The following is a 24,641-nucleotide window of genomic DNA, read 5'->3' as shown; positions in this document are numbered from 1 at the left end:
ATAAAAGATGTCAACTAATATAGAACAATGGCCTCAATTTTCGGAAGAATGGACGTGCTACCATGAGATGCAGAGTTTGACACAGGGAAGGATTTCGTGGTGAGCCACATCAGGCTACTCAGAAAATTGATGATTCTAAAAAAGTGGAGTGGAAATTTTAAGGTCAGAAATGGAGGTGGCAGCGAGAGAGAAATGAGACTTACGATATTGGAACGTTGGAAGGGTTAGATGTCTTGGGGGAAGGGGGAGGGTGGGGGTAATTGTGAAGAAGCAAATGCTGTGTGTCATGGATAGAGGAAATTTCTTGGGTGGACGGGATTATTAACTGGACCTATTGGGACTGTCAGTCTGAGTGTAAGAGTTGATTTGGATCCGCCATAGGGGTAATACATTGGATGGGACTTACCGCAGATTTTGCGTTTAGGAGGAGACTAAAGACTAGGGTTGTGTCTGAAGAGACAGTGGGACTTCTTACAGTGAGCATCCGTGGACGGGTTGTGGCTGATTTGCGAAAGGCGATCATTGTATATGATAAGCTTGAGGGAGCGGTAGGCTTCAGAGACGTTTTGGAATGACGGTTTCCTGTAATATATTATAGCCCCATTGTATAGAATGTGGTCGACTGTATCTGAGTATTCCAAAATGCTCTGATGAGGTAGGTTGTGCCGGCATCGTTTCTGATTCGGAGAGGTTTTCATATGTCTAGGTAGAGACAGAAACTTACCTCTGCTTCTTTTTAATCAGTAGTGATGCTTGAAAGTTTTTAAGAAGGAAAATATGTAACACTAGAATTTATATCTACTGCTTGTAGCTGGCCTAAGGCCAACGTGATCGTCGTCTAAGAGATACGGATCAACTTCCTTTTCCATTCTGCTATACGTTATGTTTGTCACGGACTTGGTTGTATGAGATGTTAAGCTGATCGTACGATGCTTTTCGCTCTTATGTGCCATTGTTTTCTTCGATATTATGTAGATGATACTTTTCCGGAAGTCTGTTAGTGTGTCTCCAGTCTCACAAATTCTACACACGCACTTGATTAATCGTTTGATTGTCACTTCCCCCATTGATTTTAGAAATTCTGCAAAAATGCTACGTACACCGTCCACCTTATTTGATCGCAGTTCTTCCAAAGCTCTGTTAAACTCTGTTTCGCACTGGTTCTCCTATTGTCTTTCATATTGACTCCAATTTCTTCTTCTATCGCGTCAACGTACTATTCCTCCCCATCGTAATGGCCTTCAGCGTGCTCTTTTCATCTATCTCATCTCTCTTCTGCACTCTTTATGTTAATACTTTTGCTTTTAATTTCAATGAAGGAATTTTTGTCTTCTCTGTACACAAAATCATCTCTCTCAATCACCATTTCCTTTTCGATGTCTTCACATCTTTCCTGCAGCCATTTCGCCTTGGCTTCCTTGCACTACCTGTTTATTTTATTTTTGATAGATTAATGCGCTGTCTTCCCGTATTCCGCAGAACACTTTTGTATTTCCTTCATTTATAGATCAAATGAAGTACTTCTCCTGTTACTCAGCGTTTGTGGCCGAGCGGTTCTAGGCGCTTCAGTCTGGAACCGCGCGACCGCTACGGTCGCAGGTTCGAATCCTGCCTCGGGCATGGATGTGTGTGATGTCCTTAGGTTAGTTAGGTTTAAGTAGTTCTAAGTTCTAGGGGACTGATGACCTCAGATGTTAAGTCCCATAGTGCTCAGAGCCATTTGATCGTTTGTTCCCTGTTATCTTCCTTGTAGCTATATTTGTCTGTACAGCTGTGATTGCCCTTTTTAGACGTATCCATTCTTCGTCAGCGGAACTGCCCGTTGTAGTATTGGCTATTGCAGCATCTACAGCCTTAGAGAATTTCATCAGCACATCATCGCTCGTCTGTACTTGAGTATCCCACTCCTTTCCACACTGGCTCTTCCGAACAATTCGCGCAAACTTCAGCCCACTCTTCATCTTCCTGGGGAAAGTTTACAATTCAGTACTTGATTTCGGAATCTCTGTCTAACCATGATGCTGTGGCACAGCAAACGGTGGGAGTGGAAGTGGCTGGGTATTGTGTGGGCGAAAAACGCTTTACAAATTTCCAGCACATTTATTAACAACACAATATAATAAATCAGAGCGCATGAGTAAAAAGAAGCCACAAGGAAAACGACCGAAACTAAATCCGCAGTTACTCTTTAACTTAATATCTGGCGTAACATGCCAAATGGAAAAATTCCTGCCCTTCAAATAATATTAGCTTTATAGAAACACGGAGGGCGCAAAACTATAGAAAACCGTTTTTCTAATAACTATTCAAGCTGCAAGGAATCTCAAGAAAAATAAAGTAGCAAGGTTCCAGCTCAGGACACAATATCCAAAATTAAACCAACTTAAGTAGGCACACCATGCACCAAAACTAATAGTGATACAATAATGAACAAAAGAAATAGTAGATAATTAAGGCACACTAAATCAGGCTACACAATGCTGGCCACAAGACGAAATAAATCTGAACAATAATTCAACCAAGACCATAAATCTCAAAATCAGGAAAATAAAACAGTTAAGCACAATTGACAATATTGTAAGGTACACCCTTAGGGTTTTTAATTCGTATAAATTCTCGTCCTATTTGACTTATTTCAGATAACAACGCTATGTCTTGCAGCGGCCCTACCGTTATGGCAAAATGTTAGGTTGATGCATAAGTTCGTAGTGTTTTTGTTTTACGTGTTGGTATTCTGGTTTCTATGGGTTTATTTATCGATTCCCATTTTTTATTTGTAGCTCACTATTGCTATTTGAGTTTAGATTTTGTCATTTGGAGATAGCGAGTTGAGCTGTCAACGCTAGAAAATGGAGTGCTAAGTGGAGAAATCGGAACATTTCCGACATATTCTTCTGTTTGAGGTGAACAGAGGGGTGACTGCAGCGGATGTAGCCAGAAACATTTCCGCCGTGTGTGAGGATAATGCCATTGGACAGAGTACAGCAAGAAAACAGTTTTATCGTTTTACGGAGGATCGTCTTGACGTTAGTGACTCTCCACGTTCAGGAAGATCTTCGGGGTTCGATAATGATCGTTTAAACGGATTAATCCACAATTAACCACGTCAGTGTACTCTAGAATTGGCAAATGTGATTAATCAATCCACGAACGTGCGACATTTGCATGTAACGAGAAAGGTTCAAACTTCAGGTGTGTGGGTACCGCATGCTCTAATCCAAAATCACGGAAATCAGCAGGTGCATCTCTGCTTGCTCGTCATCAACTGGCTCATGAACAACACCGACCATTCCTACCCTATGTCGTTACTGGTGATGAGAAACGGTGTCTTTACACTAAAATAAGGAAAAGAAAGTAACTTCCCGGGCAAAGACCTACACCACGAATCATCATGTTGTGCATCTGGTGGGCCGGCGACGGTGAAGTGTACTACTAATTGCTTCGGGTGTTGATATTTATTGTCGGCAAAATAACTAGCACAGATGAAGCTGAAACACAGCCAGACACAGATGTTTACACATCAGTGTTCAACCGAGCAGAAGTAGCACAACATTCCTCCTGCGCACTGCCTTCCGAGAGCAGACACTACAGCTAATAACATATGACTGCGTCTCGTCACCACCATCTTCTTTCGAGCCACGATTCTAGGGCCCGTCCACTCACCTAGAACAGGAACCGATGTCTCATCTTGATAACACTTCACTGCTAGCTCAGTCACCAACTCCACCATCACTGCCTGCACTGCTGGCCACGAGAACTTGCCAATCCTTGTACAGCCGACTCCCATCTCAGTTGCTCGTTTGTTGCTCTGCCTCCTCAATGGCTGTCTACATACTGTCCTTGTGTCCACTGAAACTCCATTAGCTTGCAGTCTCCATGATGAGAGCTGCCACTCCATCCTCCATAATGGCGAGTCCTCTATCACAGACTGCGAGTATTCAACGGTCCTCGTCTTCTCAGGTGCCGCTATTCGCCAGCTGAACCACCCCAGCTGGTGCATCAACCCTGGCCCACCACTGCAAGCGACGTCTAGTCCTGCTGCAGTTCCCCATTGTCCCTAGTACTGTCAGGTGTTATTTCCACTTCCTTGACCCACACAAGGCTGCTTCCCTCTGTCCCTGATGACCACTCGTAGTCTCGCCACAGCAATTTTTTCCTTTGTTGCATTTCGATTCCCCCTCTGGGGGGGGGGGGGGGCGGGTTGGCAGCAGCGTAATATGCTGCTCACACAGAAAAGTTAAAAAGCATAATGAGAATATAAAAAACAAGAAAAAAGGCGCTAAAACGGTGACATAAAAAAGTGTAAAATGGCGGAAAGTTGTGGAATTTAAAATATAAAAACAGTGCGGTGACAATGCGGATGAAGACACACAATAAGTAGACAGGCACAGTTAAAAAAAACAAGGCAACAGTCTGGTTTCTGTTCACATGAGATAAAAAACACAACTAGCGACAGTATGGTGGCTGGTCACAACACTGACGGGGGATGCATAACACTGAACAGTCACTTAAAACATCACTATACAGATGACACGGTGGCAGATGGGGGGGGGGGGGCAGGACCCGGACCGATGTGGGGGAAAAGTGGGGAGGAGAGGAAAATAAAAAAAGGGGGAGGCGATGGAGAGAGGGGACATAGAAAAGGGGGGGGGCTGGGTGGACGCAAGAAGGAGTGGGAAAGCCAGTGGAGGGGAGAGCAAAAAGGACTAGGGGGAGAGAAGGAAGGCAGAGAGAGGGTAGAGGGGAAATACAGGAGGGAAAGGGGGGAGAGGGAGGCCAGGAAAAGGGACAGAGGAAGGTAGGGGGAGGTGGGAATCAGAGTTGATAGGAGGGATAAATGGAGAGAGGCATCATCTGGGAAGGGGAGTCGATGGAAGCCCCTTGGGAAAGGAGATGAAGGGTGTAGAGGTAAAGGGTAGGGGGGACACAAAGCTGAAGGCACGAAGGCACGGCAGAAGGCAGGGGTTGGAGAGGAGCAACCAGGGGATGAGGGGGATGAAGGCGGCAGGAGGTGTAGAGGATGCGGATATGTTCGAGGAAAAGGAGCAGATGGTGGAAAGGAATCAGGTCATAGAGGATCCACGGGGGGGATGCCACAGCACTGCTTTCTGCTATTTTGTAGTTACTCTCACGCTCTGTCATGACGGGAACTTATCTGAGTGCTGACAACAGCCAACAAATGGGGAACGAATTGAACTGTACCTTGAAACGCCAATTCACGGCACATTATAATCCAGCTGGAATAATCCCATTGCTTTAGGCTTTTAGCGACTTTACTTCCTCCTTCTGCGATTTTTGAATGTTGTATTCGCCATTGCTACCTGAAATAGCTGACTCCTCATTCTTACTGCCTTGCCCGTAATGATCCATAACTCTGTCTTCTATTCTGTCTCATACTACAACACTACAATTGTAATGAATCGATTCAATTTCAGGAGAATGCGTACACTTTAATTTATTTGGGAACAATTTTAAAGTCCTCCTCTTCCAATTCGTTTATAGTGCATAATCCATTTATCGCAGCTGGTTGCACGTCATTACGTTGTTGCCTGAATGGTGGTACACACATTAGAAAAGAATTCCTATCAGCAGTTTTATTCTTCACAACGGGTATTTAGCATATAAGAGGAGATATTTATACTTGGTTCTTGCTTTTTCTGGTACGAAATTCTATTTCATCACATGTCAAACGCCGGACTCTGCTGCTGAGTTTGTAGTCACTGCGAGACACATCTATCAGACTCCAGGTTCAGTCATACGTTGCCAGCAGCTGCCACTAGATGGAATTAACATCGTCTGAAACTACAATATATATTCTCGTAGCATCGTTGTCAATGAAAAAATAGTGTAATGTAATGTATCTGGTACTCAGGCTGATTCAGCTGCCCCTACTGCTGTCGTTTAATGCAACCTGCAATGTTATATCTGGCCTTCAAAAACCAGGTGGAAGATTTTTGATATTCTTTCGCTCTCTACGCGCGAACTATTAGCCCCACAGAAAAATTGAGCAGAGTCTTTCCGTAGGACTTTTAATGAAGTTGAATTTGGCATTGGGATACGTTTTCACTGTAGGCCACGGTTTTCGAGTTATTCAAGAAAAACTACAAATTTGGTCTTCAAACGCACCTCCTCCCCGACACTCATCTCTCACTAGTCAGGATTTCCAGTGCGTTGTTCGCAGCACTCCCTCCTACCACTGTATAAAAATTTCCGGCTACACGAAATACTCCCGGTATTCGACATTTTTTACTTTCCATTGATCGGGGTATAACGCCACCAGCGTAGTCGACTAGTAAATATACCCGTGAGGGCACTAAAAGAAAAACGACTCTAGTAAACGTTACTTTAAAACTAATTACTTTGACTGTTGGATCCAAACTTAATCCTTCTAAGTGCAGTAGTTTCGTAGTCAGGAGGGCTGACGAATGCAACCATTTAATTCTTTTTTTTATGCTGTTAAAATTCACAAAACTGTTAAGTAAAATTTACACAAACGTCGATTTTGCGGTTTGTAAGTGTTCGACTAAGGCGGTGGCATAATAAGGCCAAGCCATGAACACCAAGAAAGGGCGAATGTGGGAAATAATTCATGCAGTCGCAAATTTTTATACAGTGGGTTTGTCATGAAGAGCAAACATACTAGAAATCCTGACCGATGGGTGCTGATACTGGGGGAGGGGGTGCGTTTGAAGGTCAATTTCGTAGGTTTTTCTTGAATAGCTCGAAAACTACGGCCACTAGCGAAAACATACGCCGATACAAAATTTAGCTAATTTAAATTTTATACAGAAAAGGTCCTATTCATTTTGTCTTTACGTCTAATAGCTTACGCATAGCAAGCGAGAGAATACGAAGATCTCGCTCATGATCATTGACGGCCAGATATTGTTTCTTTATGCGAAATCCGTTATTGTCTACTACCGTGTGCTCCATTTTATTTAAAAAAAAAAAAAAACTTTTAATTTTCCTTGACTTCTTAGCTCATGCTTGCCAGGACTGGTGCATTTAAGGTAATTTTTCGTGTAGCCATATGGTTAAAAACTGATATGGATACGTAGCGAATTTGCTAATATCGGAACTAAAGCGTAATTTTAATATTTGTAACTTTATTACTGGGTATTTACCTGATGTGTAGGCGTTTTGTGCCATCGTTTATAATTGTATGCATATGTAAATGTGGTCAAGGAATCTAGCTTTTCTTTCAATAATTACGACGTAAAAACATAAAGATCTCATATTTGTTTGAAAGCAGAAAATAAATGCACAGAAACAGATAGTTGTGCTAATTCTCATATGCACTTTTAACTGATTTCCTAACAATTGTTTTATTACGCTGCTTGGTATTCATGCACAACTTGGCACAGATGACCGCCCTTGCAACGAAATGCAAAGGCTTTTATGTTCCACAGAAAATAACCGTAGTAAATCACTCAGGACAGATGTTCTGATGGGGTATTCAGACAGGGAAATAGACTGTTTCTCTCTTTACAGAGTAATTCTTATTAATGTTTAAAAAAAACCCGAAGCGACGCAGATGGTGCTGACCTGTGACACAAGTAATTTAATATAAGACACAAGGGGCCCCAAATGTCGGGAAATCCCCCGAAGGCGGTCGACAAACGTTGAACATGTGACGTCGCCAGATGACGCATCACGCAGGACGCGCAACGACTGGGCTTGTCGGTCCTACCTTCTCCGGTTGTGGACAGTGCTACAGATTGCCCGGCCAGGCTACTCTGTTTTCAAACACCTTTTGCAGATGTAGAAGTTACAAAATTATTGTCCTCGCTGTAACCAAGCAAAAACTGTTTTTATTTTGTGCTTCTTTCCTTTTGTTCTTTCTGTTTTTGTTTACAGAATTTATTTAGTAATGAACACGAACTTCTTTTGCTGGTAGCGATGCAGTTCAGAAGGTTATACTCAATTACTTGCGACGCAATGTGATAGGCTTTTGTTCTACTGTACTTCGCAACCAATCAGCGGGGACCGCGAGACCGGTAAATAAAGTAATGAATATTATGTCAATGTAGACACATAACTGTCTACCGCAGTGCAAAAAACTGCTGCCGGCTAGATACAAGATCGAACCCTGAGCCCCAAGCGCTAATGTCACGCCCGTAGGCAAGGGACCACACTGACGTGAACACTTGATTTGGTTTGGGATGATCATGTGTAAGAGACGGATAGATTCCACTGCTGCACGTGAGGCGACGTACGTCATCTGGCGACGTCACGTATTCAACGTTTGTCATCCACTTCTGGAGTATTTCTCGACATTTGCGGCCCTTTGTGTCTTATATAAAATTACTTGTCTCAGCGTCATCTACGTTGCTTCGGTGGTTTTTAAACATTTATAAGAATCACTGTGCATACTGAAATCCATAAGTAAAGATACGATTTATTACTAAAAGTATATCTGAAATCATTTAATGGACATAACTCCACTTGGAACCACCACGCAGCGAACCGATATAATACCAGTGACATTCAGCTAAACAGAAAGCAAGACACGTTTTAATCAGGTATCTTATTTGATTCCATTTGAAGCTATAACTTTACGATATTCTTGATATCAAGGACGTGTTGTAAATGCACGTCGCTGCAAGCTTAAAAAACACAATGTGCATTTAATCTTATACTGAATGACTTTAATATAGATTTTTTATGAATATCACATTGCACTACGAGATTTAGATCAATAATATTACGAAGATTTTCTCTTTTCGGAATTCTCATTGCACTTCAAGATTCCAGTAAACAATAATTTAACGATTTAGTGAAAGTGATAAAGACGTTTCTCGGCTCTACATAGATAATTATGTTTATCATGTACCTGGAATACTGAACTACTCATGTAATTATTTCGAGTGACGATTGCTAGAATAGAGCCAGCTAGCTAAAAGCTAACTGAGACAATACTTTTAACCGTGCATTTTTCTTCTGAGGTTCCGTGTAATTGAAGCCCTTGGACTTTGACTCTGAGACGGGGGACGTAAGTGAAAGACATGCATGTGAATGCTGGCTGCATCACATAAATTTTTATTTTGGACTGAGCTGAACAGTTCACACGTATGTGACAGTCATTACTATTTCTAACGGCATACGGTGTCGCCAAAGATAATCTGAGTTATCGCACAATCACCCATGATTATTAGATTTTCATTTGCCATCACATATTGCAACACTTGATCAATGTCTGCAGATTCTTTCTCTATCTCATCTGCTGCTTGTGGCGCCAGTATGCGTAACCCAACTATTGTCGGTGACGTTAGTTTGCTGTCAGTGCTGTTGAGAATAATCCTATCAATTAACTCTTCCTATTTGTGAAGAATGGTGCGAATTCTAGTAAAATCATCCCTGTATAAAGCAGCGTCTAATCTATGTGTACATAAAAGACAATGTCCTAATTGGCTGACTCATCATCGTTCAGCCCAACCCGTTAAAGATAGACGCTTGGAATTTGGATAGGGTGTGAATCGTATATTTCAGGCATCGTTTGCGAAGGGATAGTTCCTAATTCCACCCCTAAAGGACTGAAACAGGGGATGGAAAGGTTTTTGAAAATGTTTTTATTAAGGCAATTTTGAAGCTAGATCTACTAAAATTGGTATTTGGTTTCTCAGTCAGGAATAAATAACTGGGTGTTTCAGCATTTTACAAATTTAACCAATAACTGGGTGAACAGTGGGTGAAATTTTTTTAATAAGTCAGTATTAAAGAACTACTAATGCGTTTCAAATTAAAATTGGTATTTGACTGTTCGGTTAGAGACAAAAACATACGTGTTTCACTGTTTTCGGATATTCAGCCCGTAAGGGGCGAAGTATGGGATAAAAATTTTAAATAAAATAATTCGTTGTGTCAAAAAAAGTTTTAAATCTGAGTATATGAAAGTGGTATTTCACTTAGCAGTTAGATATAAGGAATATGTGCTAGGGGATGCAAGCTCCTACGGAAATATCACCACAAAAACGCAAAAGACACGATTAACAACAACTTTGGACGCAAGGTACAAAAATCACTTTTTGGCCTTAATTAACGTGAAAAGTCTAGAAGGTTCTGCAATTTGTGAAAAACATAAATATATATAAGGAGAACAGTCAACAGTAACATGCGCCACTTCGTATGTACTGAAGTGTGTGGAGACAGGTGCTTGCAGTCGAATCACGACGATGAACGTGGCGGTGTTGATGTCGCAGCCTTAGAATAGCAGTCTACGCGAGCGAAGCTGCAGGCGCTAAGCTAGTATAAAACAGTGACCATCGACGCCGCCACGTTCATCGTCGGGATTCGACTACAAGTACCTGTCTCTACACACTTCAGTACATACAGAGATGACTGTTCTCCTTCAAGTCAGTCGAAATGCTCTTCTAAAAATCCACGAACAGGAGCCAGTAAGCGCGACTTACCGCACGACGACGTTGATGTTGTCCTCTGGAGTGGAGGGCGACCTCAGCGACCCGGTGGTGCTCACCTCCAGCAGGTCCGAGCTGGAGCTGCTCCTGCAACACCAAACAGCGGGCACTCACCGACACAGCACATCAAATTGTTCTCACAAACGGTCTGCAAATTCTACAATGAACACTCATTTGCGAGGAAAGTAAGACTACTGCAACTATTCAGACAGAATGTTGCGCCATCACTATTCTGAATAGATATTCACTTATACACAGTCTTAATTTATAGAAGACTGCGGTTGATTTACTTAGATACTGCGTTTGTCAGTAATGTAGAGTGATGACATTGGATGATGCATTGGATGATGCATGGCGCTCAAGCCTCAACGCAATAAAGGCATGAACTTTCCCGGGTTCGATTCCCGGCGCGGTCAGGGATTTTCTCTGCCTCGTGATGACTGGGTGTTGTGTGCTGTCCGTAGGTTAGTTAGGTTTAAGTAGTTCTAAGTTCTAGGGGACTGATGACCATAAATGTTAAGTCCCATAGTGCTCAGAGCCATTTGAACCATTTGAATTGCTGTGCTGCAACACCCCCTCCCCAGGTCGCCAGATCTGAAACCGATCGATCACGTATGGAATATGGAATGATGGAATGTAATTGAATGTGGCGTGAGAGCTCATCGCCCCCGTCCGGAATTTACGGGAATCAGGTGACTTGTGTGTGCAGATGTAGTGCAAGGTCCTTCCAGTCACGTACCAACTCGACTGGTATGTCATCGGAGGAAAATTTCGTCACTGCCTACTATTCTTACCAGTTCCTCTACTTTGTACCGGCTGTAAACATTGTGTTCTTTAAAGACATGTTCCCTAGCTGTTTTGTCAGCTTTGTATGTTCATTCAGTTCAGCGACGCTACTTAAAATATTGAGCACATCATTATGCTGCGTTGTTCGTCTGATTACCATTTGGCGCGTAAATCTGAAACAACCGCAGCCATGATGACCTGCACCGTTCGTTCGCTTCGTAACTACAATCGCGCACCAAGCAATTAGTTTCCAACGTCTGATTAATATGCATTCATTTCCTTCGACAAGAAAACGGTATCCTAATGGCAAATCAATGGCCAATCTGTCACAAATCTCTACACATTTTCGTTATTTTTATATATGGCGATGCCATTATGTTGGGTATACTATGACGTTCCAGGTCCTTACCTGGAGTAAGGGAACCGAGAACGCTACCGCACGACCACGAGCTGCGGACAGCACAGCAATTGGAATCCGCCACTGTGTTCCTCGAACCACTCAGTCACATTCCTGACCTTCTCACATGGCGCATCATCTTCTTGAAAAATGTCACTGCTGTTGGGTAAGATGACCGTAATGAAGTGGTGCACATGATCTGCAACCAGTGTACGATACTCCTTGGCGTCATGGGTGCCTTGTACGAGCTCCAACGGACCCATGGATGCTCTCTTGATTGTTCCCCAGAGCATAATGGAACCGCCGCCAGCTTGCCGCAGTACAGGTGTCAAGGAGCTGTTCCCCTGGAAGACGACGGATTTGCGGCTTCCCATCGGCATTAGAAGAGATATGGCGATTCATCAAACCATCCAACGCTGTGCTACTGCTCCATGGTCCAGTGTCGATAGTCACGTGCTCATTGCAGTCGCCGGCCGGAGTGGCCAAGCGGTTCTAGGCGCTACAGTCTGGAACCGCGTGACTGCTCCGATCGCAGGTTCGAATCCTGCCTCGGGCATGGATATGTGTGATGTCCTTAGGTTAGTTAGGTTTAAGTAGTTCTAAGTTCTAGGGGACTGATGACCTCAGAAGTTAAGTCCCATAGTGCTCAGAGCCATTTGAGCCATTTCATTTCAGCCGTAGTTGTCGATGTCGTGGTGTTAACGGTGGTACATGCGTGAGTCGCCGGCTGCGAAGGCCCATCGTTAGGAGTGTTTGGTGCACTGCGCGTTCAGACACACTTATACTCTGCCCAGCATTAAAGTCTGATGTTAGTTCCGCCACAGCTCGCCACCTGCCCTGTTTTACCAGTCTGCCTAGCCTACGACGTCCGACATCTGTGATGTGGGTTGGAGATCAACCCCACAACATCTGGACGTGGTTCCGCCTTCGTTTTGCTACGTGTTGAACACACTCACCACAGCACTTCTCGAACACGCGACGAGTCGTGCAGTTTCTGACTCACTCGTGACGAGCCTTCGGGTCATAACAATCTGCCCTCGGTCAAATTCAGATAGCTGGTTGATCAGTGAATTTTAAATAACATTTCTTGCGATAAGCATATTATAACTTACATCTAATATGGAATCAAGCATTTAGAAATTACTAAGGCACAGATAGTGCAGGAAAAACACAGTTTCTACAGTATTCGTTCTTGATAAGCACAAAATGAAACAAATTACAGGCCGATTGATTTAAACTAAGAGCACTGGCTGCTAGACACGAGAGGAGGGATCCAACAGGGAGAGAAAGACGAAAGTGATGAAACGCAGTTAATGAAGGCGGGGGAAAAGAAAGTGACGTGACTGGTTGAGAAATAAAAACACAAAGAAGCGTAACTTGCAGAAGACAGTGAGAAAACAGTATATACACGTTAATTTTTGCGGAACTTTGTTAGGATCACAGAAAGCATTGCTTTAGCCTCTCCTCAAAAGCAACTGGGCATTGAATTGTGCGCGGAGGCGGACGGCAACAACAGGGGAAGAGTTTCCCAGTGCACAATGATGTTTCACTCTGCAGTGGATTGTGCGCTAATTTGAAACTTCCTGGCAGTTTAAAACTCTCTTCCGGAAACCGTCTCGAAGCAGACACCTTCACATTTCATGGGCAAGTGCTCTATCGACTGAGCTATCCAAGCGAGACTCAAGATAGCTCCTCACAATTGTGTAAGGTAGGAAATGAGGTACTGGCTGAAGCAAAGCTGTGAGGGAGGATCGTGAGCCGTCCTTGAATAGCTCGGTAGAGCACTTGCCCGTTAAATGCGAAGGTCCCGGGATCGGCGGCGCGGCAAACAGGAACTTTCGAGTATTTGTGTTTTATTGGTGGGCACAGCTAGAGTACTAGATAAACGATCACTTGTGTTATGATGAGATGACAGCTACTTGGTCTCTGATGCGATGTACTGGTGAGGCGTCACCCCCCCCCCCCCCCCTGTCTCGTAATGATAGTTAACTAAAGTTAATGGTCTCTCAAAGGTGCGGCATTAATTTAGCAGTTTACAAGTGGTGCAGTCTAAAACAATAACATAGCCGCGACATGGAGACGACCCCCCACTGAGGATGGATAATTTTACTAAAAAGTGCACAATGTAGTGCGTTACAGCAAAGTTCTGTCATTTTATACAACAGTTTACGTGATAGAAATCCACACTATTGAACATTATTTACAGCTCTGCGAGGTATTAGGCCACTGAGTAGGCTGGGAGACGTCATTGTTCGGAAAAGGAAACCGATCAGACACTCGCAGTTTTAATTGCCAAAATATTGCATACAGCCGAAAAATGATTGGTATATCTCAGATAGGTTCGTGCACTTACTTGAAAAGTAACTAACGAAAGAACACTAATTATATCGATCGTTCATGTTCGAACAACCGCCGCCACCCTCGCCAGTTTTTTGATAAATGATTAAGAGATAACACACGTATCACACAGTCAACCCGTTGTAAGTAACTGTTTGGTACATTTACCTAGGTTTCGTCACCTCTGAGGATGTCTTTATCAGGATGAAATTTTAAGAAACCGTAAAGTTACATTGCGAGAAGGCAATGGTCAAAGTTTCGAGCACATAAGCTGATGTCAGAAATTAAAATTAAACACGTTCCACCCTTTGGCATTTATGTATGCCATGCTAGGAACAACATCAGACAAGTTGTAATTTTTGACTTGAGTATATTTGCTCGAAACCTCGACCACTGCCCTCTCGCAATGTAACTTCGTGCTTTCTTAAAATTTCATTCTGATGAAGACATCCTTAGAGGTGTCGAAACTAAGGTCAGAGTAACAAACAGTTATTTGCAAACGGCTGCCTGTGTGATTCCTATGACCAAACTTGTATACGGTTGCTGAGAGACAGCCATATTTAAAACTGTATTAACAGGGTTAGAATCAATAACGGAGACGACACAACAGACAGATTTAAATAATCTTTATCGATCAAATACATTGACAACGACGAAACACACATCTCCTGAGCTTGAGCTCCTAACAACAAAAGGCTACAGCACAGAAGAGAAGACGAAAGAGCAGCGGCTTTCCAATCACCACTTTTACAACTTCTGGAAGTTTTGCTATGTTAAATGCAATATTTGAACACAGAGCAAATACGTTTTTCACAAACATGTTTCTCCTTTACCAATGAGATATGGTTTCCCTATTATATATCATTATATTACCAATTATGAGAATAAAAAATAGGGAAAAAAAGATATTATGAAACGCTTTACTGGGGTGAATCCGCACTGAGGAGCCGATGAAGTAGGCAGGCCTGTAACAAATGATCAATTTGAAAAAATACACCTTTGATATATAGGAATTGGTGAAACATGGCAGCTGTGTGAAAAAGGTAAAAGGCAGACATTTAAAATAAGTGTATAATTTTAAAAACTTAAGGATGACTATACAGAATTTATAGTGGATAATAAAGTTTCTCTTCTCAAATAAAATGTTAGATACCGAGAAAGATTTGGTCAAGCTTCAGTTAAAGCAAGAGTCTGCACTAAAGCTCGACTGCCAATGAGAAGTGTGAACTTGAATTACAGAGGGTAATTGCGCGATTACGCTACAGACTTTCATGAATGATGAAGAAGGGTTAACGTATCAGTTTGAAGCAAAGAGCCATGATCCCGAAACGACCGAGATGAAAGTTACAAGCGAAAATCATTCTGATACATTTTGCATTGGACCGCTTCTACTGTAAAATCTTTGCTTTCCATTTTTTGAGGGGAGGTGGTATGGACCAAAACTAGAAAAAAAATGTTTAGAAAACGTGGGCTCTAAAGTGCATACCTTACGAGCTATCAGCGCATGTCGGTCTTTGCTACTGTGAAACATCTATTCTAGTGAACAAGTGCTCATAGCCCTCAAGGCATGCACTTTACCGCCCAAGTTAACTCGACGATTTTTTTCATATTTTGGTTCATACTACCTCCTCTCTAAAAATGAAAAGCAAAAATCTCAGCCAAAGATATCAGAACGATTTTCGTTTGCAACTATTGATTCGGTCGTTTCCGGACCAGGATATCTTAACTTAAACTGATACATTCACCATTCTCCGTCATTCCTGGAATTTTGTAACATCATTGCCGAATCATTCTGTATATGAAAGAGGTAAGAAAAAGTAAACAACTTAAAATTACAACGACGTAGAATTTCTCATACACAGAATGCTAAACGTAAGGGACAGAAATCATAACTGACAAGCAGCTATCGACATGCTTGTGGTAATGTTTTGAGCTATCAGTCTTCTGACTCGTTTGATGTAGCCCACCATGGATTCCTCTCTTGGGTCTATCTCTTCGATTCAGAGCAGCATTTGCACTCTACGTCTTCAATTATTTGTAGGTTATATTCCAGTCTCTGTCCTCCTCTACCGTTTTTACCCTCTACAGTTCCACCTAACCCAATGGGAGTTATTCGCTAATGCCTTAACATATGTATGCCCTATCACCCTTTCCTTTCTTCTTCTCAGTGTTTCCCTTATGTCTCTTTCTACACTGCTTGTCTTGTCAGTCCACCTTATTTATAACATGCTTCTGCAGTGCAATGAAATGAAATGTGTGGCTAGGGCCTCCCGTCGGGTAGACCAGTCGCCTGGTGCAAGTCGTTTTCATTGACGGCACTTTGATTTGCGTGTCGAGAGAGATGAGATGAAGACAACGAAACACCCAGTCCCTGAGCGGAGAAAATCTCCGACCCTGCCAGGAATCGAACCCAGGACCCTTTGCACAGCAATCCGTCACGCTGACCACTCAGCTATCGAGACGGACGCAACTCATGTGCTTCGACTCTCTTCTTTCCCGGTTTTTCAACAGTCCATGGTTCACTATCATACAGTGCTGTGCTTCAAAGGCCTATGTTTGATAGAGGTAGACAGGAATGTCCTCTTCCCTGCTCCGGTCTGCTTTTTTTGTCCTTCTTGTTTCGTCAGTCATGCGTTATTTTGCTTCCAACGTACCAAATTACCTTCACTTCGTTTACTTCGGTGATCACTAATTATGGTGTTAAGTTTCTCGCTGCTCTCATTTCTGCTGCTTCTCATTACTTTGGTCTTTTTCCGGTTTACTCTCAATCCAAATTCTGTACTCATTAGACTGTTCATTCCATTCAACATACTCTATAATTCTTCTTCTTCACTTTCGCTGAGGATAGCAAAGTTATCAGCAAATCTTATCACTGATATCCTTTCAATCTGAATTTAAATCCCACTCCTGAGCCTGTCTTTTATTTCCGTCATTGCTTTTTCAAGGTAAAAATGAATCTGAGCATTTCGTTCACGCTCCACAGTTCTTAGTGTTTTCTTCTTGTTTCTTGTACGTACTGTATGTTACCCGTCTTCCCTTACAGCTTACTCATACTTTTCTCACACTTTCAAACGTTTTGATTCATTTTACGTTGTTACATTTTTTTGTAGGTTCACAGATCCTATGAACCTCTTCGACCTGGACTTAGGATTTCTTGATAGGGAAGAAGCAGAATGTTCTCTGGACGGAGGTTCGTCGATTATAGTGCCCTAGTGAAGTGTGCTGGAATCCCTGTTGTTTATGTTGATTTTTAATTACCACAGACCGGATTATATGCTTCGTGAAAACCTATATATATGTACATACAAATATAAATGAGAAATGCTTAAAAATGCATTAAAAATATCGAAATATGCAAGATCAAAGAATTAAAAAACGTATTAGTTACTGCGTGCATTACATCTCATAATCGAACCTGTGCGTATCAGTTACGAGGAAGAGCGTCGGCCGCGCGAAAAATCTGTACATATAGTATGCTGATATCATCTTCTGAATATTTTCTGGCAGAGGTTAGGTTCAAATGGCTCTGAGCACTATGGGACTCAACATCCGTGGTCATAAGTCCCCTAGAACTTAGAACTACTTAAACCTAACTAACCTAAGGACATCACACACATCCATGCCCGAGGCAGGATTCGAACCTGCGACCGTAGCGGTCACGCGGCTCCAGACTGAAGCGCCTTTAACCGCACGGCCACACGGCAGAGGTTAGAAAGGGGGCCTTTCTGGGCTTATTTTTTAAAAATTTGCAACATGGGGACGCATACCGTGTTTCAAGAATTGTTCATGCTTTGCTATTGTTGTCAGTAACAAGCGGTTGCGATGCGAGTGAGTCGCAGCGGAACAGTCGATATGTACAGGATCAACTTCGAGATATATTGCACGGAGAGGGGCACGCTCAAAAACTCCGTAATATTTTATTTAGACAACAACATACAATCATGATTTTTTTGAACAGCATTAACTTGTAATTAATACTATTGGACCAAAGCACCATTTACAATTTATTTTACATTTTTCTACTTTTGTAAACATAAACGACCAACTACTGTTCCAAACGTTCGCCAGTAAGATTGTGTCTTCGATCACTCAAAACATTTTTATAAGCAGAAAAGAACCGTTCTACATCAGTTGAGGTAACTGGCAGAATTTGGGTGCTTTGTTGGCACTTACTGTTTCCGGTAAAAGTTCACCTATCCTCTTCAGAAAACTTATCAATTTGGCACAAGTGTCAAAGCCTGGGTTATTGTTTAAAATGTTTTCAAACTTTTCTTTAAGTTTTCTTGGGAATATCTTCGGCAATGAGTAGTTCACTAGAATAATTTTATTCATTAACTGATTAGATGCAATCAACGCCAAACTTGATTTTCAAGCTTTTTAGTACTTGCGGGTATATGGGAAAAATGAGTGCTAATCACAGCAATTTCTTTTTAATACGTGAATCATTAAAAGCTTCCTTGCACTGGCAACTACCAAAGCCTCTGCAGTATCGAAGTCGTTTACTACCCCTCTAATGGCCTCGAAATGTTCATTGTAGAACACCACAGCTTCGACCCGCGTACCCCAACGAGCTGCCACTGGTTCGGAATGTAAAGGCACAATTGGTAGTTTTTCTTTGTAGGTCTTAGTGGATGAATTCAGTTTATTTACATTCACCAACATGGAACGTACTTCTTCAGCAAGGCGATGTACTCCACTAGCAAAGCACGTCACATGAATCTAATTGGGATAAAATACTCGGAGGGCTTTTCCTGCTTTGATCATATAGGGAGCAGCATCTGAACTAAACACAAACACCCTTTCATATGCAGAAGATTCTGGAAATATTTTTCTAATATCCTCATTCACAAATCTGTTGATAATGATTTACTTTTTCAAACTCTTTGCAGGCCGCTAAACAGGAAGAAGAAAGCTCTTCTTTTAAAGCACCAGAAATTAAATTTGCAATGTAACGACCACAAGTGTATGTAGTTTCGTCAACTGACATCCAGATAATGCTGTCATCGAGTTCATTGCATATTTCTTCCAGAACATTTGCATAAATTGTCGGTATGTAATTTTTACGCAGTGATGATTTATCTGGTATATTTTTATGTAAGCAATATTTCCGCAGCAAACTTTTGAGGACAAGGTTTGTAAGTTTGTGAAGAGGACTATTGTTTGCAATGAATGCTTCACAAAGATTCATATTAAACCGACTTGATTACCTTTGGACTATTCCCTGCTACTGCAACTGTTGTCAGATGTTGTTGTCGTGGTCCTTTCTTCTGCATTCCTGCGATATGAAGAGTTGTCTTGACGTATTAGTCCATTTGAAATTTTTTTTGCGCGAAGCGTTTTTTTAGCAAACTCTACAATATAAAACAATTCCGTCATATGTAAATGTTCCAGGTTGGTCCGATATGCACAAAACGACGTTTCTTATTTCGGGCTATATGGCGCACACTACTTTACACACTACACGTCGTAAACACGTTCAACTATGTAAAAGTAAATAAAAAGCTAAGCTGAAACAATGAACATGCGAATATAAGCTTGCGTAGTTTAATTTAATATTTGCCGATGCGTACTGTATGACAGCGGAGAGGTTTAGTCGGAGCGCGGGCACAGGGGCGTGACTCTGTCTGCCTGTTCCTGTTCCTCTTCTGTAATGACTCCTCTTCTGTAATGATGTCGCTAGACTGTGGCCTCTCGTTTCGCGATTGCACGTAGTTCAAGGTCGCGATCAAACTGTGAGATATCACAACTAGATCGAGCTAGAGACCGCCCATCTAAATTTTTAAAATATGTTAACATAGAGCGGAAATATGCATCGGCATTAGTTTTTAGTTAAAATATGCAATAACCGGTGGAAAGGAGCCAAATATGCAAATGCATATGCAACATGCAAATGCATACAATCGGGTCTCTATAAATGACCTTGCAGACAACATTAAGAGTAACCTCTGGCTTCTCGCAAATGGTCCAGTTACCTGCAGTGAAGTAATGCCTGACGAAAGCTGCACAAATATTCAATCAGTCCTTGATAAGATTTGAAAGTGGTGCAAAAATTAGCAGTTGGCTTTAAACGTTCAGAAATGTAAGATCCGCATTTCACAAAAGGCAAAAAAAAGTATCACAAACTACAATATCAGTGAGTGACAACTGGAATCATTCAATACATACAAATGCATGGGTGTAAAAATTTGTATGTTTGTCTGAAATGAAATAAATACATAGATTGTCATTAGTAAGTCCTACGTGACTTTCGTTGAATGGGCATAGTGCACTCAGGCGTCTGCTGAAGCTGAGTTTATGTTTGGCACCTCTGAATCTTGACACACTCTGATAATGTCTCCTACAGTTGCAGACGAAATATTAGGCACAGAATAATCTCTCAGACTGCGGTCTAATGCGCACATAACGGAAATCACCGCGGATGCAAACACCGGCCGTCAAATCCTACATTGCACGATCAGACTACAGCTCGTTGGCACTATACTTGGAAAATGCAGTTTGCAAAGCAGATTGCTTACAAAACACTTGTATGACCCATCGCAGAAAATTGCTCAAATGTGGTGGACCCACACCAAATAGGGAGAACAGGGGATATTGGATGTATACAAAGAAGGGCAGCACAGGTTTGTGTAAGCCATGAGACAAGGTCACGGAAGTACAAACTCTGTATTGACAGACGTTTTACGACACTTATCACACAAAAACCTGCTTATAAAATTTTAAGAAAAAGCTTTGCATGAGGAATCTAGCAATGTATTAAAACTCATTAAAACTCACTACATACCGCTCCCGTAGGGTCCGCGATTCCAAGATTGGACGACTTATTGTATGCACGGACCTCCTGAAGTAAGCGTTTTTCCTACACTCCGTGAGCGAATGGAATGAGCAAAACCCTGAAAAGTTGGACCATCGGAAATACCCTCTGCCGTATACTTGACAGTGCTTAACAGAACGTAAATATGAAGTAGTTGTAGATGATCCTGAATTAATCCACCAGATAGCGATTTCTCACAGTAGATAGAATCAGCGACAGCTGCTGCTTTTCTGTAAGTGAGCGTCTAGTCTTAACAAAAGAGAAGGGCGGGTGACTGTACGAAATTAAGGCCACTTAGGATGAGGGGATGGAATGTACTGTAAACAGTCAGATTATTGCCTCGCTTACATTCCGAATAAAATGCTACTATGATTATAATTAGCTGGTCAGTGGTTGTACGTTTAAAAGAGAACTGATCAGTTTAGTTACATACTGATGTACGAAAAGATTTAATTAATTGCTTTCTCAAAGCTCCAACCACATAAAAATTCGTGGTGTCCGCCACACCGACCACAAACTGGTGACGAGACACACAGAATATCACACTGGTGACACGTTCCTGCTAAAGAAACAACGTGTGTCGCAAGGTACATCTGGGGACGTACCCTCGCACAGAAAAACTGCAGTATTCAAATAGAAGGGCAAAATAACAGGGCAGGCAAGGTCACTCTCATCAGGAAAGGAAGTCGCGTGCTGCAGAGTAGGAAGATCTGGAACTGAGCGCTCGACTTAGCACGGCGCCCGTCGCGTGCTCGTAGCTGTGGACGTTGACCTGGGAAAGGCAGCATTTGTTGGCCTCCTTACGGAAACTGCTGTGAGCCGCACTCACTTTCCGCAGCTACTCTGCGTAGTTTCACGTCGGACAACTTCCTGCAACGAGGAGTTTCCGCTGTTAGTTCTATCCCAAAATATGTATGAAGTTTCTTCACGAAGTACGGAGTACAGCCATCATTGTGACTGAAACTTTTCGAAGTGTTCACTTCATAGACATAATCACTAAACAATTTCATAAAGTAACTGGCATCGACTGCTTAACGTTCATCTTCAGGTCAAAAATAAATGTAGCATCATACTTCAAACATTTTAAATGTAAGAGGTTTGAGTTCATAACGCATAGTTCATACATTAACAACGTGTTTAGTATACAACTACAATTACATAATCTGCAGCTACATAAATACTTCACAATTCACCACAGAATGCAATGTCAGTGAGCTTCTTTCCTATTTCCGACAGCAATGGAGTAACTGACAAAAAAAAATCGTGGACAGACCGCAAAGGCAACGGAATTGTCACGCGCTCTTACTCGAATAACCTCCAGATTTAATCAACATCAACTTTTGTGATATAACTTGAAACAGACAAGGCCGGTCACTGCCACAAACCACGTAACGCGTGGAAACCAAAAGCGACACGAAGTCGATAGCCGGAAATGTAACTGAGACATAACGTTACGATTGAATGTAATGAGAGCTCAAATCACTACCAACGAACAAATCTAGAATGATCTTCAGCTAAAACATGCAGAATCTGAGCCCCAATCCTATGTCCTGGTCCAGAAACAAGGTAAATTCGGAGAATCAAAATGTAAGTTGCTTAAGTACGCCGTGGAGACGGAAAACTTCTAACAAATGCTAAAAAGTGGGAAGACAAATGGCACCAGTACATGGGAGGACTGCGCGAGGAAGGGCAACTGTACCGAAGTGCGACGGAAGAGGTGGAGGAAGATGATGAGGGAGAAACAGGTGATCCAGTAATGTAGTTGTAGTTTATCGCGACACTGAATGATTTGAGCTCAAGAAAGGCAGCCGGAATTGATGTAATATCTTCGGAGTCACTGAAAGCTGTGGCAATGGTAACAAGTAAAAGTTTATTTCAAGTGGCCCGTGTTTCGAAAATAAAACACGGCACGATAGACCCATTGTCCCTCCAGTCACATTCACAACTTCGATGCGACCGGTGTGTATCTCGAAAGGACAGATTAGATGCCACAGGAGAGGGAGTGTGCATTGCATTTGACAAAAATATTCCATCTTTGAGGTTGAATTTCAGTGTGACAGGGAAGTTGTCTAGTAGCGTATAGAATGTCTAGGTTAGATAAAGTTAACTGTTGGATGCTTTTACCAGCCGCGCGATTCTGCTGTGACAATTTTAGAGCCATTCCAAGAAAGTCTACTGTCATTAGCGCTGAAATACCCAGAGCGTGCAATATTAGTTGGAGGCGACTTTAGTGTAACGAGTGTAGACTGGGGCGTCTATGGATTCATTATAGGGAATATAGCCAGACAGTCTTCCGAAGTACTTTTGAATAAGTTTTTCGAAATCTGTTCTGAGCAGCTAGTTAGACAGCTCAAACTCAGTGGAAATATTTTAGACCTTCTAGCCACAAACAAGACTGATCTTAGCGACGGCGCCAGTATGGAGACAGGGAATAGTGGCCATGATAACATTATAGCGACTATGGTTACTAAAGTTAACAAATCAAGTAAGAAGGTTAGGAGAGTCTGCTAAAAACAGCAGATAACCAGTTGTTGGCATCCCAGTTAGACAATGAGTGTTCCGGTATGACGGGCATAGAGAAACCATGGGCAACGTTTAAACGGGTTGTACGTAAGTCCTGCCTGGAAAAGTATGTGCCGAGTAAGTAGATTAAGGACGGTAAAGACCCACCGTGGCTTAACAACGAAATTCAGAAACTGTTGGGGAAGCAAGGGCTGTTACACTATTAGTTCAAAAGAGAACGCGCGAATTACAACAGGTAAAAGTTAGCAGAAATTCGTACGGCTGTAAAAATATCTATGCGCGAAGCATACAACTACGACCTTCCTATCTTAGCACAGGATCTTGCCGAGAACATGAGAAAATTCTGATCCTATGTAAAATCGTGGATCTAAGGTTCTACTCATCACTTGTTGACCAGTCTGGTGTAGCAGCGGAAGACAGCAAAAGGAAAGTCGAAGTACTAAACATCGCTTTTCAGAAATCATTCAGGCATGAGAATCGCTCAAACACACCGACGTTTTGCTAACGCACAGACTCCCGTATTTAGGGCTTAGTATGAATATCCCTGACGCAGATAAGTCGCCAGATCGAGATGGAATCCGATTTCGGTTTTACAAAGAGTCTCTACCAGCTGGTAGTAATCATGAACACTTGAAATCGGTGGAACACAGTTACATTTATGTATTTACTTAACACTTTTACAACTGACATTCCAATGTATATTGATCTTCATGGTAGTGGGGCGTATATATTCAATTTGAAGCGACTTGTAACACTGACGGATAATATGTTGCAAAAACACAAAAGCATAAGATCCAATGATGACAGCATAGCTCTGTCGAAACCGGCCGTCTAATAAAATGTTTGTTAGCGACCTTGGTTTGCGAAGTTTTCTTCAGGTACTATAATTCTCGATCTTCAGAATCATTATCCTACATGTCTAGCAAGCATGTATAGAGACATGTTAGGCAACTAACTTTCTCGGCACTAGATTCAATTCTACTGTGCTCGTCTCTGCCACCATCTACAAGCTGTTTGGCCTTGGTCCAGTTTATCAGAAAATGTGGCCATCTACCGAAGGGCAAGTTGAGGAAGTCGATTATACGAATTTGTGTATCCTTCTTCGACTATTTCTGAGTTATAGGGTTTCCGTCTGCCCAGGTCTACGTGGAGAGAATTGTTCAGACTGAAACTGCCGCTCTGAAATTCCCAGAATTATCAGGATACGAGCAGGAACGCGGACAGTCTTCTCCGACCATTGGAGGCATTTCCTTAAGACGCTGATCTGTTCTTAGCACTTTCAGAAGTCGTTGTCCGTGCTTTGATTGCGACATCACTTGATACCAACTGATCAACAGCAAAACTGACAATTGGAGCTCCAGTTACGGGGTAC

At 42.2% G+C, this 24,641-nt stretch overlaps 1 protein-coding gene across 1 annotated transcript in view; it reads right to left on the bottom strand.

Moving 5' to 3' along the window:
* LOC124555078 (kinesin-like protein KIF12) overlaps nt 1-24,641 on the bottom strand; it is a 653,823-nt gene that overhangs the window by 413,754 nt on the left and 215,428 nt on the right. Inside the window, exon 4 of the mRNA XM_047128907.1 lies at nt 10,410-10,502. Coding sequence (XP_046984863.1) covers nt 10,410-10,502 — 93 coding nt within the window. The remainder of the gene's footprint in view (nt 1-10,409; nt 10,503-24,641) is intronic.

Source organism: Schistocerca americana, chromosome 1 (assembly GCF_021461395.2).
Source record: "Schistocerca americana isolate TAMUIC-IGC-003095 chromosome 1, iqSchAmer2.1, whole genome shotgun sequence".
Classification (NCBI taxonomy): Eukaryota; Metazoa; Arthropoda; class Insecta; order Orthoptera; family Acrididae; genus Schistocerca; species Schistocerca americana.
This window is presented reverse-complemented; position numbering and strand designations above follow the sequence as displayed.